The sequence below is a fragment of the Oreochromis niloticus genome, linkage group LG4 (assembly GCF_001858045.2).
Source record: "Oreochromis niloticus isolate F11D_XX linkage group LG4, O_niloticus_UMD_NMBU, whole genome shotgun sequence".
Classification (NCBI taxonomy): Eukaryota; Metazoa; Chordata; class Actinopteri; order Cichliformes; family Cichlidae; genus Oreochromis; species Oreochromis niloticus.
The window spans coordinates 17,104,599-17,120,948 of NC_031969.2; the positions used below are offsets into that span (position 1 = coordinate 17,104,599).

The following is a 16,350-nucleotide window of genomic DNA, read 5'->3' on the forward strand; positions in this document are numbered from 1 at the left end:
ACAACGTCACATGTCTGAATTTACAGTTATTTTTTCATAGTCATATTGTATTAACACAATTGATCTGGAAATCACACAAAAACATAAAATCCTAGTAAGAAAAAAAGTTATAGTTTTTATTGTAAAAGTGTTAATGCTAGCCTATTTTAATAAACTACAATGTCATATGAAACTAAGGTTGCAATAGGGGTGGCAACAGATTATTATTTTAGGATGGCACATGCCACCCCTGTAGGTGTGCCCCTGCTGCCAAGCATTAGGAACCTTCCTAAATAAAACTGAGACTAGTTTGGCAAATACAATAGCAACATAACCATGAATGTATATAATTGCAGGCATTGTTTGCTGGCTGGTCAGAGTAAATAAATGATTAGATATTATATGCTGAGCTGCTCTCACCCATGATTTTTAATGAAGTAGAATGTGCGCACCCAGGGGTCGGCAACCCTAGGGACGCGTGCCGAAGGGTTAACTGATGGCACGCACGACCACAGCTGGACTGGCCATTGGGCATACCGCTCGGTGGCCTGATGATTTTTCTTTTCTTTTTTTTTTTTTGTAACGGTATAAACAATGAAAGGTGGTGGATTGTCCAGATGCTGGTCGGTGTGTAAAAATAACTCAGTTGTTTGGTGGTGGCTATGGCGGAGCTTCCACAGATTCAGTAAAATTAAGTGGTGGAGGCCAGCAGGTGGATGAGGGAAGGGGAGGCAGGAGGCAGCAGCATTTTGAACGAGCTGCAGTCTGTGAAAAAGGGCAGAATGGAGCCCAGTACAAAGGGAATTACTATGGGCTCAAATTGTGGTCATAAATATTTTGTACTTGTAAATCAGGATCTGTATGTGTAAAAAGAATTTGTGTGTGTGTAAAAAAGTTTTGTATGTCTAAAAATAATTTGTGTGTGCGTAAAAAAGATTTGTGTATGGACTTAGCCAAAAAAATACGTGTGAAACTCTGCACTCAAGTTTCAAGTTACAAGTACGAATTTTTGACCCTTATTTTCTTCCTTTCATCTGATTGGCCAATGTCATGTCAATCACAAATTTAACAATCCAATCAGAGAACAGATGGGTTTGGCTATTGGAGGGGTGCTTTATGGAGCTTCAGGTCCTGAAGGAATAAATGAACTTTTATATGCCAGCCTAGCGTTTTCCTTCATCACCGCCGAGTTTGGTGATTTTTGTGTCACAGGTTTACGTGCTTAATACAGAGACCTCCAGAGCGCTGCAGACCTCGGGGAGGGGGGATGGGGGGCAGTGTTGTGGAAATGACAGTCTTCACTAGTGGGGATAGTTACAAAGCTTTCTTCATTATGAACATTTGAAGATAAAAAAACCAAACTCTTGTAGAGGACATAAAGTCAGAGATAGAAACGACAAGGAGCAGGTGCATCTAGTACAGGTAGAGCTGCTGCAAAAACCCACAGAGCTCAGCAGGCAGCAACAAATTCTAGATCCTTGGCTTTTAGTTAGCATTAGCAGCACATGCTGCGTCTGATGTGAAAGGACCTTTATGCTGCGCACTGTAGCTGTGTCCCAAAACGTCGGCTGCATCCTCCGGAGGCCGCATTTGAAGGCCGATTACGTTACAGCCAGGCGACAAAGGCTGTCCCAATTCGTCGACTCCTTCAAATGCGGCCGACAAATGCGTCCTTCATTTCCCCGAATTTGAAGGATGGGTCGGGTGTGTCCTTCGTGGCCCACCATATCCCAGAATTCATAGCGTGGCCCAGCCAATTTCAGTTTCCAACAATGGCGGCCGCTACTAAGTTTTAAAATTACTCTTATTACACTTTCTGGGTCACAAAATAAACATTTAACATATTTTCAGGCGAGAAAGTAGCTGTGTAAATTGCAAATATCTGCTTGGTTTATCAAGACATCGCATATTTGCAAAAGTGCGCCGACGTTTTTGGAGACGTCTGTTACCCACCCACTCGATAGCAAGTCGGGGGGTTCAATGGTCACTCGAGCCGACGAGACCAGCGGACTCCCGGCTTCATCGTTTTCAGACCCCCGCTCTTTCGCTACTCAGGTTAAACATGATATATAAGGCTACGTCCACACGTACACGGGTATTTTTGAAAACGGAGATTTTCCGTTTTCGTTTTAAAAAATAATCCCGTCCACACGTAAACGCAGAAATGAAGGAAAACGCTGCTAGGAACATGCCAAAGCAAGAGGTGGCGATATATTCCTAACCGTGTAGAAATGTTGGCCAATCAGAAGTCTAGAAGCCTCGGTGGGAAATAGTAAACAAAGATAGGGCGTAGAAGCAGAACCGAGTCGTATGTGTGGAGGGACAGTAACTGTGTGTGTATATGCAAGCATTTAAACACTGCAGAGAGTACAATTAACAGTAACAGTATTGTAGAAATTCATTTCACCGAAACAATAACGTGGCGCACAGTGTGACGTCAAAAAAGGCGCACACCTTTGACGCTGCGTTTTCTCCGTTTTCCTCATCCACACATAAATGCAAAAACGGAGTTTTGGAAAATCTCCACCCTGGCAGGCGTTTTTAGAAATCTCCGTTTTCAGTGACGTGTGGACGAAAGGTGCAAACACATAGAAAAATCTGCGTTTTCAAAAATACCCGGGTACGTGTGGACGTAGCCTAAGTCACTCGGATAACTTAAAAATGTAATTGTTTGGCTTTTTTCGGTGTTTTATTTGTTCCGGAGTAAATCGGTTTGGCTGAGATCACAGTTATTAGATTATTAGATTAAATAAAACTTTATTAATCCATCGGGTGGGTTCTTCCAGGATTTTCACACAGCTGAATAAACGTCAAACAGAAAACTGATTAAACAGAAGTGTGAGACGGTCGAGAATTTATGCCAGTGTCCTGTTATATTTTAGATAGCAGACGGCCGAGTTTATTAAACTCCACCGACACAGCGGTGAGGCAAATCTGAAGGCTAGACGGTCCCATTTCACAGCCTCCTGCCTTCTGGCCTTCTCGGTCTTCGAAGGACCCGGCCCACGTAGACCGCGAAGGCCGGGTCCTCTGAAGGATGCAGCCGAAGTTTTGGGACACAGCTTGTGACTCACATCAATGGCCCCGGGTCAGCCTTGACTTTGTGTTAAACAAATCCTAAAGTAATAATGGTATTTCTAACCACTGATATAACACAACTTTATCCTTTCAAAAGCTACTGAAAGTTAGGGGACCTAACTCCTCCAGCTTTAAACTGTATTACCCTTCAAGGACCTGCAGTTCAAAAAAGCCCCCCTCCGACAGCCAAACTCATCTGTTCTCTGATTGGATTGTTAAATCTGTGATTGACATGACATTGGCCAATCAGATGAAAGGAAGAAAAATAGGATCAAAATTCATACTTGTAACTTGAAACTTGAGTGCAGAGTTTCACACGTATTTTTTTTGGCTAAGTCATTCGAGACAGACCAGCACAGGAACACACCAACTTGTAACCTCATGTTAGAAGCCCAGTATCAAAATGCAAGTGCACTTGTCAGTTCCCACAGCTATAGGGTTTAGAGAAGAATTTACCCAACCTGTTAAGTGCAGCAGTCTCCCATAATCTGTCTACGCTTTTTCTATGTTGACTGCCACTCTACATCATGATCCCCTTCCAAAAATCCCATCTTGACCAATGACCCCATGTTTCCAAAGACATGTGCCTTCAGGCAGTCCATTTACAAGATTAATCTGATGTAACTGTGACAGAACAGTCAGAATACAAAGTGTAGTTAAGTTTATTTCTTAGGGTCAGACTCTGTAGCAGTTGCATTAGACAGCATGGTCGCCTCCACTTCAAACTCTGAGGTGGTGTTGACATGGGGAGCTGCTGTGGTGCTGTTGTCCAGAGAGGATTCTTCAAGGTTCACTTTAAACTCTGGAGCATCTTCTTCCCCACCTGTAATTGGGGAGAGGAAAGAAAGCCCCATATTATCACTGTTCAAATTTTTAAAGACTTGACAAGACCTTAGTTTACCTTTTCCAGCTGTTTCACTTTTGCCATCAGTCTCTGGTTAATGCCATCCATTATAGGTTGGAATTGCTTTTTAAAGTTTTGTTTTCTTCAATTGAAAGAATTAGAATTAGAGAAGAATTAGAGTTTACTTTTAATTAAGAGGGTGTTCAGAGAGGCTTGTTAGTGAGAAATGTTGTTTTCTCAAACAGCTTTAACTTTGTGACATAAAGAGAGAAAATCACACTAATAACTTGTATCTGTAACTTGATTTGTTGGCTGAAGCCTCCTGCCAGCTTCAGATAAATAACAGGGAAGGATTGCTCAACATCCTTCTAGTGATTCCCACATCTACTTACCAGACTATGTTCTAGCTAAGAAGGTTACAAAGGAAGCTTTGAAGCAGTTTTACTTAGTATTTAAAGAATTCAGTCTGCTCTTATTGCGACTGCTAAACACACATTTCCTGATTATTTCCCCTCATTTACAATAAAAACATAACCTTGAGTATATGTAATTGCAGGGCTTTTTAATTTGGCTGATTCTCTATATCGTTAGCTTCATAGCATAATTGCCTAAGTCACTTTGACCAGACAATGACTTAGGCACTTATGCTATGAAGCTAACGATATTGTAGTTTCAGCTTCCAGTTATTTATGCAGCCCATTTATATATGTGTAAAAAAACAACACTGGATCCCTTTGAAACATGTAACGAGCTGCAACTTAAGTGAATCCGCCCATTTTCTGGGACTGATGTTGGGTCAGGTGTGATTGTGCCAGCACAGCAACCAATGAAATCTCTTATCTGTCCTGAATCAGGACCAGTCACCCCACATGTTTCTTATCTGTCATAGTTGTCATGGTAATGGGTCTCGTGACCCAGTGTTTGTGTTTTTGGTTTAATATTCTTTGATTGTTGTTGTTCTTGGTTATCCTTGTTTTTCAAGCCCTCAGTAATCTTAGTTCTCGCTCCCTCAATTTTCATCTTTGTGTTTAGTTTCTGTTCCCGTGTCCCACGTTTCATGTCTAGTCACCGCTGTCTCTATGTTCGCTCTGTTTTCCCAGTCAGCCGTGCCTCCTTGTCAAGTCTGTGTCTCTGTGCTTGTCTTGTTTTACTTTGATAGTCTCGTGTTCTGTGTTCAGTGTTTTGAGTTTTGCTTCTCTTTTGTCTCGTTATGTCAGATTAGTCCCAGCTGTGTTTCCCTCCAGTTTCCCATTCGATTGTTACTCTCTGGTGTATTTGAGCCCTGTGTTTTCTTCTGTCCTCTATCACTTTGTTAACAATCATACACCCTCATCACTGTGTGTTTCTGTCGTACTCCTTGTATTTCCTAGTTCTCTGTTCCCAGATCAGTTTCTTAGTTTTTTTATTTGAGTTTCATGTTTTTGGTTTTGTTTTCTGTGTAAGAGTTTTTCCAGCAGTAAAGCTGCTGTTTTGAGTTTACTCTTTGTGTTGGGTCCTACATTCTGCCTGCCACGCAGAAAACCATGACGGTAGTTGGGAATCATCAGCACTGCTTCTTAACCAGTTTCTGAGATACATGAGTCAGCTCATGTCATTTTCTTCCACAGAAAACTCTCTGATCAGCAGGTTGGTAGTCACCTGGTATGTTCTGGATTATACCTCGTGCCCTGATTTTCAGATGTTTCATAATGCTGTGTGATATACACTTGGTCTATTATCATACATCATTCTTCTCCCTGATTCTAATTATAATTTGAGTCCCATTACTTCTCCCATTGTCTGCCACATATCCTATCTGCTGTTTGTTATACACAATGTTATGAAACATGAAAGCCCTGCAACAAACAGTCCCAGATGGATTTGAATCAAGTGAACTGTTTTGGTTTTAGGTCAGCAGGTCTCCAGGAAACTCAATTTGTATTACTGAAAAAAATAAACTAATATATAAAATATGACTTTTAGTCAAGACAGTTACGACACATCACACACATGAAAATATATTTTATTGAACAGCGTTTTCAAGATTACAGAAAGAATACAAACCCATCAGTGAAACACACTCTTGCTCAACACATGTGTCATTTATCCATCAGACGAGCCACACTGATTCACAAACTGTTGTTTTGTAAATTCAGTTCAATTCAATTTTATTTATACGGCGCCAAATCACAACAACAGTCGCCTCAAGCTCTATAGAACTGTTATTGAACTTGTAAACTTTTTACTCTAAGTAAACATCACACTTTCTTGTTGTTTGTTCTTCTCTGATGTTTTCATAAAGGGGGTTTTAATAGTGCGGCACGGTGGCACGGTGGTTAGGACTGTTGCCGTACAGCAAGAAGGTCCTGAGTTCAATTCCACCATCAGGCCGGGAGTTTCATTCTGTGTGGAGTTTGCGTGGGTTCCCTCCGGGTACTCCGGCTTCCTCCCACCGTCCAAAGACATGCAGCTTGTGGGGATAGGTTAATTGGATAATTCAAATTGCCACTAGGTGTGAGTGTGCGAGTGAATGTGAGTGTGAATGGTTGTCTGTCCCTATGTGTTGGCCCTGTGACAGACTGGCTGGTGTACCCCGCCTCTCGCCCTATGACAGCTGGGATAGGCTCCAGCGCCCCCCGCGACCCTGAAAAGGATAAGCGCAAGCGAATGGATGGATGGGTTTTAATAGGAAAATGCGGCACAGGCATCTGAGGTTTTCAGTCCAAGCAAGCAAACACCACTTCACTGTAATATTCTGACGACTTCTTCAGCTCCTGGTGATGATGTGTTGATTACTGACAGTTTGTACTACTTTTTATTACTTATACCTACTATACCCCTGCAGTTTTAGGTATACATGGTTATAATTTGTTTCTCTTTTATCCCACACAAAATTCACCATGTGATGAATAAACACTTTTTAGGAAATATCATGAAATATGAGATGCTGTGATTTTAACACAACATGACCCGCTCTACTGCAAGAAAAGCATTGCAGTAGTCAACCAATACATAAATCCATAAATCAGCTTTGTCAATAGATACAAAATGTAAACAATCCCCACCTTCTATGTCTAAGAATGATTCCTGTAAGACCCAATAGTCATATTATGATCAACAGTATTGAATACTGTGGTGTGAACTAACAATACCAGTATACCAAATATAATTTCACACCTTTCATGAGAGCAGCTTCTGTGCTGTGACATTGATGAAAGCCTGATTGGAAGATTTCATGGTAGCTATTAATATTCAAGTACTCACTAATTTGGTTAATATCTACTTTTTCAACAATCTGAAGAATAAATAGACCAATAATAAAGCCAATAATTATTATACTGTGTTATAATGTTAAAATACGCCAATTTCTCTCTTTTTCACAAGGAGCTTCATAACCGAAGTTTTCAGTGATTCAGGGAAAATACCAGGAAAAAGACTGCAGGGGCTAAGTGACTAAGGGAAAAAAACCCTGGCAGGACATGAAGAAGGAGATGAACGATGTAAAACAGTTTACTAAGCGTTTTGCAGTAAGTGGCAATACATCAAAACAGAAAAGCTCAATTTAATCTGTGTGTTGATGTAACTGGTGTGTTCCTGCGTTGTGTCTGACAAAGAAAGGTAAAAGAAAGAAAGACCTCCAAGTAAATAACTTGACCGCTGAGGCTCCTACGACCAAATACAAACAGTGGGGAAGAGGGTTAGCTCAACCCATCACATCTTCCAAGTGTTACGATTCTTTGATGTGGGTTTGAGAACAAAACCACCAATACACCAGCCAAGTAGAGTCAAAAAACTGATGTATTAAACACACGTGTGGGAGAAGTACACAACGTCACCGTCTGCATAGATCTCAACTAAAAAACACATCAGACTGTTTTTGTATATCAGGTTCAGCCTCTTAATGCGTAAGCAAAAAACATATCATGTCATATCATATCATATCATATCATATCATATCATATCATATCATACGTCTATTACAGTTAGTGACCTTTAGACACTTCCTATATCTGTATGTATTAAAGAATTATTTTCAGTCGTCTTAGACTGCAGATATTTCCTGTCGTTCTATTCTTTTCATACCCGACCGGAGCACATCCTGTACTTAACTGTAGCTAAGCAGGCACGTCTACAAGTTACAAGCAAAATGCTTTTTTAAGGCTCTGCGCGTTCAATAGCTTCTAGATTAACATGTTACTAATAAAAGCCCTCTTATCTAATAATGTATTTTCCACACAAGCTAGCCAGAATTATATATTCATGCTAGTGTTAACGGCGCCTAAAACACATTTGTGGCACACATATACTAGACATTTATAGCATCTAACAAAAACAGGCACAATGATGACAATAATTGAACTAAAATCACAATCAGAAACATCAGGGTGGATAAATATACATTATATGTGTGTTGTACAGTGTCTGGAAAGAAATGACACCAACCTTTCTCACAGGCGAATTGTAGAAAACGGGAGAGGCCAAAGGGGTACACTGTATTTCTAGGGTTGCACCAAAGAAGAAGAACAATGAGGAGGGGCTCTAACTGATAAAGAACATAACTACAGGCTTGAAGGTCCTAAAAGTCAGGTATAAACTGGCAAATAAAATTTGTGGTCTACAACACATTTTGTGTAATTGTAACAATATGTAATTTATGGCCCAGTTACATTGACATTGAGTTTAGTTGATTTAATATTTAGATGAGTATGACAGATACACAAGACCAAAAAAGACTGAAGCAAGAAGCACAACAAGACAGATGAAACAATAAACACAGGTTTTGTCCTCCAAATTCGAGTACCTTTCTGAAAAGGCAAAAGCATCGTTTTGATGACTCTGTGAGCTACGGAGCACATCATGCTGACGTGTGTTGTATCACAATAAACACCAACAGTCCAAGACAAGCGAGGTCACCCCACTCGTTTCTTATCTCTGATAGCTGGGAGTCATCAGCATCGCTTCTATAGCGGTTTCTGAGAGACATCAGTAAATTGATGTCATCTCTGTCCATGGAAAACCTCCTGATCGCTCTTAAGAGGCTAGTAGTGATCCCATATGTATGTTCTGGATCATACGCGCTCCCTCGACGTTCAGCTGCCTCATAATGCTGTGTGATATAGACTCGGTCTATTATCCGTGAAGTTCGCCGTCCCACATTCTGCTCCCTGACTCTGATTATGATCCGAGCCCTGTTACGGTCATCTTGCTCCGAATGGATGACCTGAGGTGGAAGTTGCAATGATCCCTCTCCATGGATATTACCAAGACTGTAGTACTGATATCCCCTCGGCAGTGGCTCTAACAGCTGTTCATCGTTGCGATATTGATGTGAGCCATAATCACGAAGGTTTGGGCCAAAGGTCAGACGTATGTCATCGTTTGTGTTGATGTCAACTGTGTTGGCAAACCAGTGGAGGAACCGGAGGCAGTCCTCTTGGGCAGATATGTCAGAGCCTACTGACCTCAGATGAGTGATTGAGTTGAGCTTTCTTACAGCTGACACAGAGCTGAAGGTCAGGAGGAGAGCCACACAGCAGCTCATCATTCTTCCAAACATCTTCATCCTGTAGAGATTTAAGAAGTGACTGTTTTTATTGTTCATGCATACTTTATATTCTGACACTCATTACGTGATTTATGACCAAGTGAAACGATTATGTGATGACTGCATATTGTGATTAATAGGATAATCATGATTAAGACAGCTTTAACTGTTCTCCTAGTTTATAATTTGATAGTCATTCGGCCACACAAACACTGAAACAGGTTTTACTTGTTTTTCTCCTCTCTGGTTTATACCATCTATTATGGGTTGGAATTGCATTTTAAAATTTTGCTTTCTTCAACTGAAATCAAAAGTTAGTTTTTTGATTAATTGTTACAAGAGGCTTGTTAGTGAGAAATATTGTTTTCTCAAACAGCTTTAACTTTGTGACATAAAGAGAGAAAATCACACTAATAACTTGTATCTGTAACTTGATTTGATGGCTGAAGCCTCCTGTCAGCTTCAGATAAACAGGGAAGGATCGCTCAACAATCAGTTTACAGAAAATTAATTAAACAAAGGAAATTAAATAATTCTTTAACAAAGAAGTGAAGCATATTTTATAGGCATTAGCAAACATCCTTTTATTTTCCCCACTTATCCATTAAACCTCTGTTAAACCATATATTTATTTATTTATGTTGTCAGGTGTGACACAGGCTTCATGATACTCACCTCTCCCTGTGTCAGAAAGTTAAACTAATTAAATTTTTCAAAACTGTAATACTACAGATTTACAGATCATTTTTCATGTGAATGAGTCTGCTTGTAATTTAAAGAGAAGGCGGACTAAGTGCAGTGTAATCCACTACATGTTAAACCCACTTCATTGTATTTTTAAATATAGAATAAATGCTCCATTAGAGACGATGGTAAAGTCATGTGAGCGAAAGTGAGTAAAAATGAATCCACCAGGAAATGAGAGAACTTACCTTTGTAAGTCTGCTGCTGCTGTTTGTGTGAGGACAGTCGTAACTCCTTTTATGTTTTTCTTTTCTTGTAAATGAAACCAGAACAACAAGCTCTGCAAGTGCTGAAGAGTAAGGTTGATAATCCAGATATTTAGATGAAGCTATTAAAGAGCAACACCATCATGGATTTAAGTGTTTATAGCTTAGCAGTCAAGTTAAAGAAGATTATTGATCATTTTATGTCCAAAGTTTGAATATGGACATGTCTGCCCGACTGTAGGGTGAGAGATGTATTAGAATAATTCAGCCTTCTAGAGATCGTGTCAGCAGGGTTGATTAAACTTTATTTGCCTCCAGCAGCAGGCTCACTGAGTCTATTTGTTTTAAGAAATGTGTGAGACACAAAGAAAGCATTCAATGTGTGTGTTGAATCAACGAGTCAGAAGTCAACACTTTAACAATGAGTAAGTCATAGAACTTTTTAAAGGACTACAGTACGTCTCCCTCATGTTATTTAAATCCACCTTTAACACAGCACCATGACACCATAAGGGAGGAGAAGTTTGTTTTCCAGGTGTTTGCTCTTTCCAAACTTACTGGGGAAAATCTTCAAAGAGCTCAAAGTCAGGGAGTTACAAAGCACGGCATCTGAAACTGTCAACATAATGTTACCTCAATGTAAACCTCACTTAACTTTAAGCTTTGCAACATTTCTCTTGAAACATCTCCAAGCTGTAAACGTTTACAGTCGCTGTAGATCAGGGGTATCAAACATAAAGCCCAGCTAGGACTCCACTACAGCCCACTGGATGGATTTAGAAAATGTGAAGGAGGACATGAATTTCTGCCTTTTAAATGTTTTAATGAGATTTGCAGCTTTTCTGGCTCGTGGTCAAACTACAACTACAAAGTAATGAACACTAATTTATTTATGTAGTTGATTCTGTTCATTTATTGATCATCAAAGTGACGAAACATTTTCACACACTGACAACATGTTTGTTTGTTGTTGCAATAATATCGTATCATGAGTGAAGTGTTGTGGTAAGATCGTATTGTGGGGTGTCTGGTGATCCCCTCATCTACTTTCCAGAGTATCTTCTAATAAAAGATGTAAGAAAGGAAACTTTGAAGCAATTTTACTTCCTTCCTGATTAAAATTGTGGATGTCTGGATGAAAGTGATGCTCTGTGATGAATCTGCACGAGTCAAGCAGATGATGCTGAAATTATCATCCAGTGCTGTTCCAGTGACACAAAGATGACTGAAGATAACAAGCACGTTTCTCTAAAACACACATGAGAGGAGGCTGCATGTGAAGTAAAGGAACAGAGGAAATGGGGGTTATCACCTCAACAGTAAACACACAGGTCTGCACTCAGATTTGGACATTTGTTATTTCACTGAGGGAAAGTAGGTTTTGTGGCTCCATCCTGCAGAGCTGATCCATCACTCACTGTTGAACAAAGCTGGAACCAGCTTAATGGAGAATTATAGAATCAGTTGGAGTCTGTACCTCAATTCAGGACATTTTAAAAGCCACATGAGGTGCAACAATGCAGTCCTAATTGTATGCTGTATATTAATGGAGCTACTAAACCAAAGTAGTTTTTGTGTCATTGCTGTGGTTTATTTCCTACAAAATAAAAATGCTGAGCCACCAAAATGTTCATATAGAGACATTATTGCGAGCAGCAGAAATTGTGGCCATGTCCTGACACATTCACATTTTTCCACCCAAACACAACACCCTAGCTGATTAACTTGCAAGTAGAGAAATCAGTTCCTAAATAAAATCTAGTGAGGATTGTAGTTTGCTCTAGTGCTGGAACCAGGCATGACAGACAGCATGATCTCAGAGACCAGCTTAGTTACTGAAGATTAAACAGAATCATCCCTTATTTTGTAATATTAGAATTTGGTACTGCATAAAGCAGTTTGATTATTCTGTATAGACTGGACAGTTCCCACGTGATCAATGCCTTTTGCATTGCCTTGACTCCGGCCATCAAAGGGTTGATGCTCTTGGTTTGCCCGGGGCATTTTGTTTTCAATGAACAAACAGAATCAGTTTCAGCTTGAATATTTAAATTCAAAGACCTGAAGAGTGACTTTAAATGTTCCTTAAATTTATCCAAGCAGTACATAATACAAAAGTATCATTTCAGATGATCAATAAAATCTCATGGTTAGTGCCTCCATTTTGGTTTATACCTTCTGAGTGTCCTTCACTACATCCCACAACCTTCTGTGGTCTTCCTCCTGCCTGACAGCTCCATATTCAGTATAATCCTGCCTTCCCCCTGTGATGTCAGCTAGCAGTTGTAATGGCCATGTGTGCACTGCTACGCTTACTGATGAGCTGCAAGTCTGACTCAAAACTGGATCCCCCTCAGATATAACCCTTATTCATTCAAGACAGACCAGCACAGGAACACACCAACTTGTAACCTCATGTTAGAAGCCCAGTATCAAAATGCAAGTGCACTTGTCAGTTCCCACAGCTATAGGGTTTAGAGAAGAATTTACCCAACCTGTTAAGTGCAGCAGTCTCCCATTATCTGTCTATGCTTTTTCTATGTTGACTGCCACTCTACATCATGATCCCCTTCCAAAAATCCCATCTTGACCAATGACCCCATGTTTCCAAAGACATGTGCCTTCAGGCAGTCCATTTACAAGATTAATCTGATATAACTGTGACAGAACAGTCAGAGTACAAAGTGTAGTTAAGTTTATTTCTTAGGGTCAGACTCTGTAGCAGTTGCATTAGACAGCATGGTCGCCTCCACTTCAAACTCCGAGGTGGTGTTGACATGGGGAGCTGCTGTGGTGCTGTTGTCCAGAGAGGATTCTTCAAGGTTCACTTTAAACTCTGGAGCATCTTCTTCCCCACCTGTAATTGGGGAGAGGAAAGAGAACCCCACATTATCACTGTTCAAATTTTTAAAGACTTGACAAGACCTTAGTTTACCTTTTCCAGCTGTTTCACTTTTGCCATCAGTCTCTGGTTAATGCCATCCATTATAGGTTGGAATTGCTTTTTAAAATTTTGTTTTCTTCAATTGAAAGAATTAGAATTAGAGAAGAATTAGAGTTTACTTTTAATTAAGAGGGTGTTCAGGGAGGCTTGTTAGTGAGAAATGTTGTTTTCTCAAACAGCTTTAACTTTGTGACATAAAGAGAGAAAATCACACTAATAACTTGTATCTGTAACTTGATTTGTTGGCTGAAGCCTCCTGTCAGCTTCAGATAAATAACAGGGAAGGATCACTCAACATCATTCTAGTGATTCCCACATCTACTTACCAGACTATGTTCTAGTTAAGAAGGTTACAAAGGAAGCTTTGAAGCAGTTTTACTTAGTATTTAAAGAATTCAGTCTGCTCTTATTACGACTGCTAAACACACATTTCCTGATTATTTCCCCTCATTTACAATAAAAACATAACCTTGAGTATATGTAATTGCAGGGCTTTTTAATTTGGCTGGTTCTTTATATTGTAGTTTCAGCTTCCAGTTATTTATGCAGCCCATTTATATATGTGTAAAAAAACAACACTGGATCTTTTTGAAACAGGTAACGAGCTGCAACTTAAGTGAATCCGCCCATTTTCTGGGACTGATGTTGGGTCAGGTGTGAGTGTGCCAGCACAGCAACCAATGAAATCTCTTCTCTGTCCTGAATCAGGACCAGTCACCCCACATGTTTCTTATCTGTCATAGTTGTCATGGTAATGGGTCTTATGATCCAGTGTTTGTGTTTTTGGTTTAATATTCTTTGATTGTTGTTGTTCTTGGTTTTGGTTATCCTTATTTTTCAAGCCCTCAGTAATCTTAGTTCTCGCTCCCTCAATTTTCATCTTTGTGTTAGTTTCTGTTCCCGTGTCCCACGTTTCATGTCTAGTCACCGCTGTCTCTATGTTCGCTCTGTTTTCCCAGTCAGCCGTGCCTCCTTGTCAAGTCTGTGTCTCCGTGCTTGTCTTGTTTTACTTTGATAGTCTCGTGTTCTGTGTTCAGTGTTTTGAGTTTTGGTTCTCTTTTGTCTCGTTATGTCAGATTAGTCCCAGCTGTGTTTCCCTCCAGTTTCCCATTCGATTGTTATTCTCTGGTGTATTTGAGCCCTGTGTTTTCTTCTGTCCGCTATCACTTCGTTAACAATCATACACCCTCATCCCTGTGTGTTTCTGTCGTACTCCTTGTATTTCCTAGTTCTCGGTTCCCAGTTCAGTTTCTTAGTTTTTGTATTTGAGTTTCATGTGTTTGGGTTTGTTTTCTGTGTAAGAGTGTTAAGAGATGTATTCTTAAACACTTCTTCAGTTGAGAATCAGAGAGGAGAAACACAGTTTTACTTGCAGCAAGGGCAGCCACAGAACTCGCACAGAAGTGCGGGCTCTGAGACTCGCGCCGTGCCTCTGCCCTGTTCTTTATTTATACATCAGTGGGTGTTTGTTCTTTACATTGGAATGTGGATGTTTAGGTGTGTGTATATGTGTGTATGTGAACCCATAAAATGACTTCCTAAACCTGCTGGCCTGGAAGTCCAGCAGTTCATCTAAACAAAATGCACTTAGAGTAAAACAGATATAGCTACGTTAATCCTACTGTAAAACAATAAAAGAAGGTACGACCTCTCCCATGCTCCTAGGATGTGGGTGTGAAAACCAGAACACTCTGGAATCACACAAGCTTCCTAGGATGAGACATTCTTTCAGGATACTATCAACTACATACTTCTAAACACAAATGATTACATGCAGCATTCTACCATAAGTAAACCTATATAATTAAAAGATAATACTGACATTATATTTGACATTCTATTAACAAAGAGTTTTTCCAGTAATAAAGCTGCTGTTTTGAGTTTACTCTCTTTGTTTGGGTCCTACATTCTGCCTGCCACGCAGAAAACCATGACGGTATTTGGGAATCATCAGCACTGCTTCTAAACCAGTTTCTGAGATACATGAGTCAGCTCATGTCATTTTCTTCCACAGAAAACTCTGATCAGCAGGTTGGTAGTCACCTGGTATGTTCTGGATTATACCTCGTGCCCTGATTTTCAGATGTTTCATAATGCTGTGTGATATACACTTGGTCTATTATCATACATCATTCTTCTCCCTGATTCTAATTATAATTTGAGTCCCATTACTTCTCCCATTGTCTGCCACATATCCTATCTGCTGTTTGTTATACAGTATGTTATGAAACATGAAAGCCCTGCAACAAACAGTCCCAGATGGATTTGAATCAAGTCAACTGTTTTGGTTTTAGGTCAGCAGGTCTCCAGGAAACTCAATTTGTATTACTGAAAAAATAAACTAATATATAAAATATGACTTTTAGTCAAGACAGTTACGACACATCACACACATGAAAATATATTTTATTGAACAGCGTTTTCAAGATTACAGAAAGAACACAAACCCATCAGTGAAACACACTCCTAATCAACACATGTGTCATTTATCCATCAGACGAGCCACACTCATTCACAAACTGTTGTTTTGTAAATTCAGTTCAATTCAATTTTATTTATACGGCGCCAAATCACAACAACAGTCGCCTCAAGCTCTATAGAACTGTTATTGAACTTGTAAACTTTTTACTCTAAGTAAACATCACACTTTCTTGTTGTTTGTTCTTCTCTGATGTTTTCATAAAGGGGGTTTTAATAGTGCGGCACGGTGGCACGGTGGTTAGCACTGTTGCCGTACAGCAAAAAGGTCCTGAGTTCAATTCCACCATCAGGCCGGGAGTTTCTTTCTGTGTGGAGTTTGCGTGGGTTCCCTCCGGGTACTCCAGCTTCCTCCCACCGTCCAAAGACATGCAGCTTGTGGGGATAGGTTAATTGGATAATTCAAATTGCCACTAGGTGTGAGTGTGCGAGTGAATGTGAGTGCAAATGGTAGTCTGTTCCTATGTGTTGGCCCTGTGACAGACTGGCTGGTGTACCCCGCCTCTCGCCCTATGACAGCTGGGATAGGCTCCAGCGCCCCCCGCGACCCTGA

At 40.1% G+C, this 16,350-nt stretch overlaps 1 protein-coding gene and 2 long non-coding RNA genes across 3 annotated transcripts in view; all 3 read right to left on the bottom strand.

Annotated features, from left to right (window-relative positions):
- Positions 1-3,695: 3,695 nt before the first annotated feature.
- LOC102082296 (uncharacterized) lies at positions 3,696-4,000 on the bottom strand. The gene is made up of 2 exons (XR_266870.2): positions 3,959-4,000; positions 3,696-3,880 (listed from the first exon to the last, which is right to left on the bottom strand). It is a non-coding gene; the product is annotated as an uncharacterized LOC102082296 (long non-coding RNA).
- A 3,660-nt stretch (positions 4,001-7,660) lies between these two features.
- LOC112846793 (uncharacterized) lies at positions 7,661-10,561 on the bottom strand. Its single transcript, XR_003219960.1, has 2 exons — positions 10,358-10,561; positions 7,661-9,444 (listed from the first exon to the last, which is right to left on the bottom strand). It is a non-coding gene; the product is annotated as an uncharacterized LOC112846793 (long non-coding RNA).
- A 2,486-nt stretch (positions 10,562-13,047) lies between these two features.
- LOC100701484 (zona pellucida sperm-binding protein 3) overlaps positions 13,048-16,350 on the bottom strand; it is a 39,749-nt gene continuing 36,446 nt past the window's right edge. Inside the window, exon 10 of the mRNA XM_025906957.1 lies at positions 13,048-13,232. Within this exon, the coding sequence (XP_025762742.1) occupies positions 13,072-13,232 (161 nt within the window). The 3' untranslated portion in view covers positions 13,048-13,071. The remainder of the gene's footprint in view (positions 13,233-16,350) is intronic.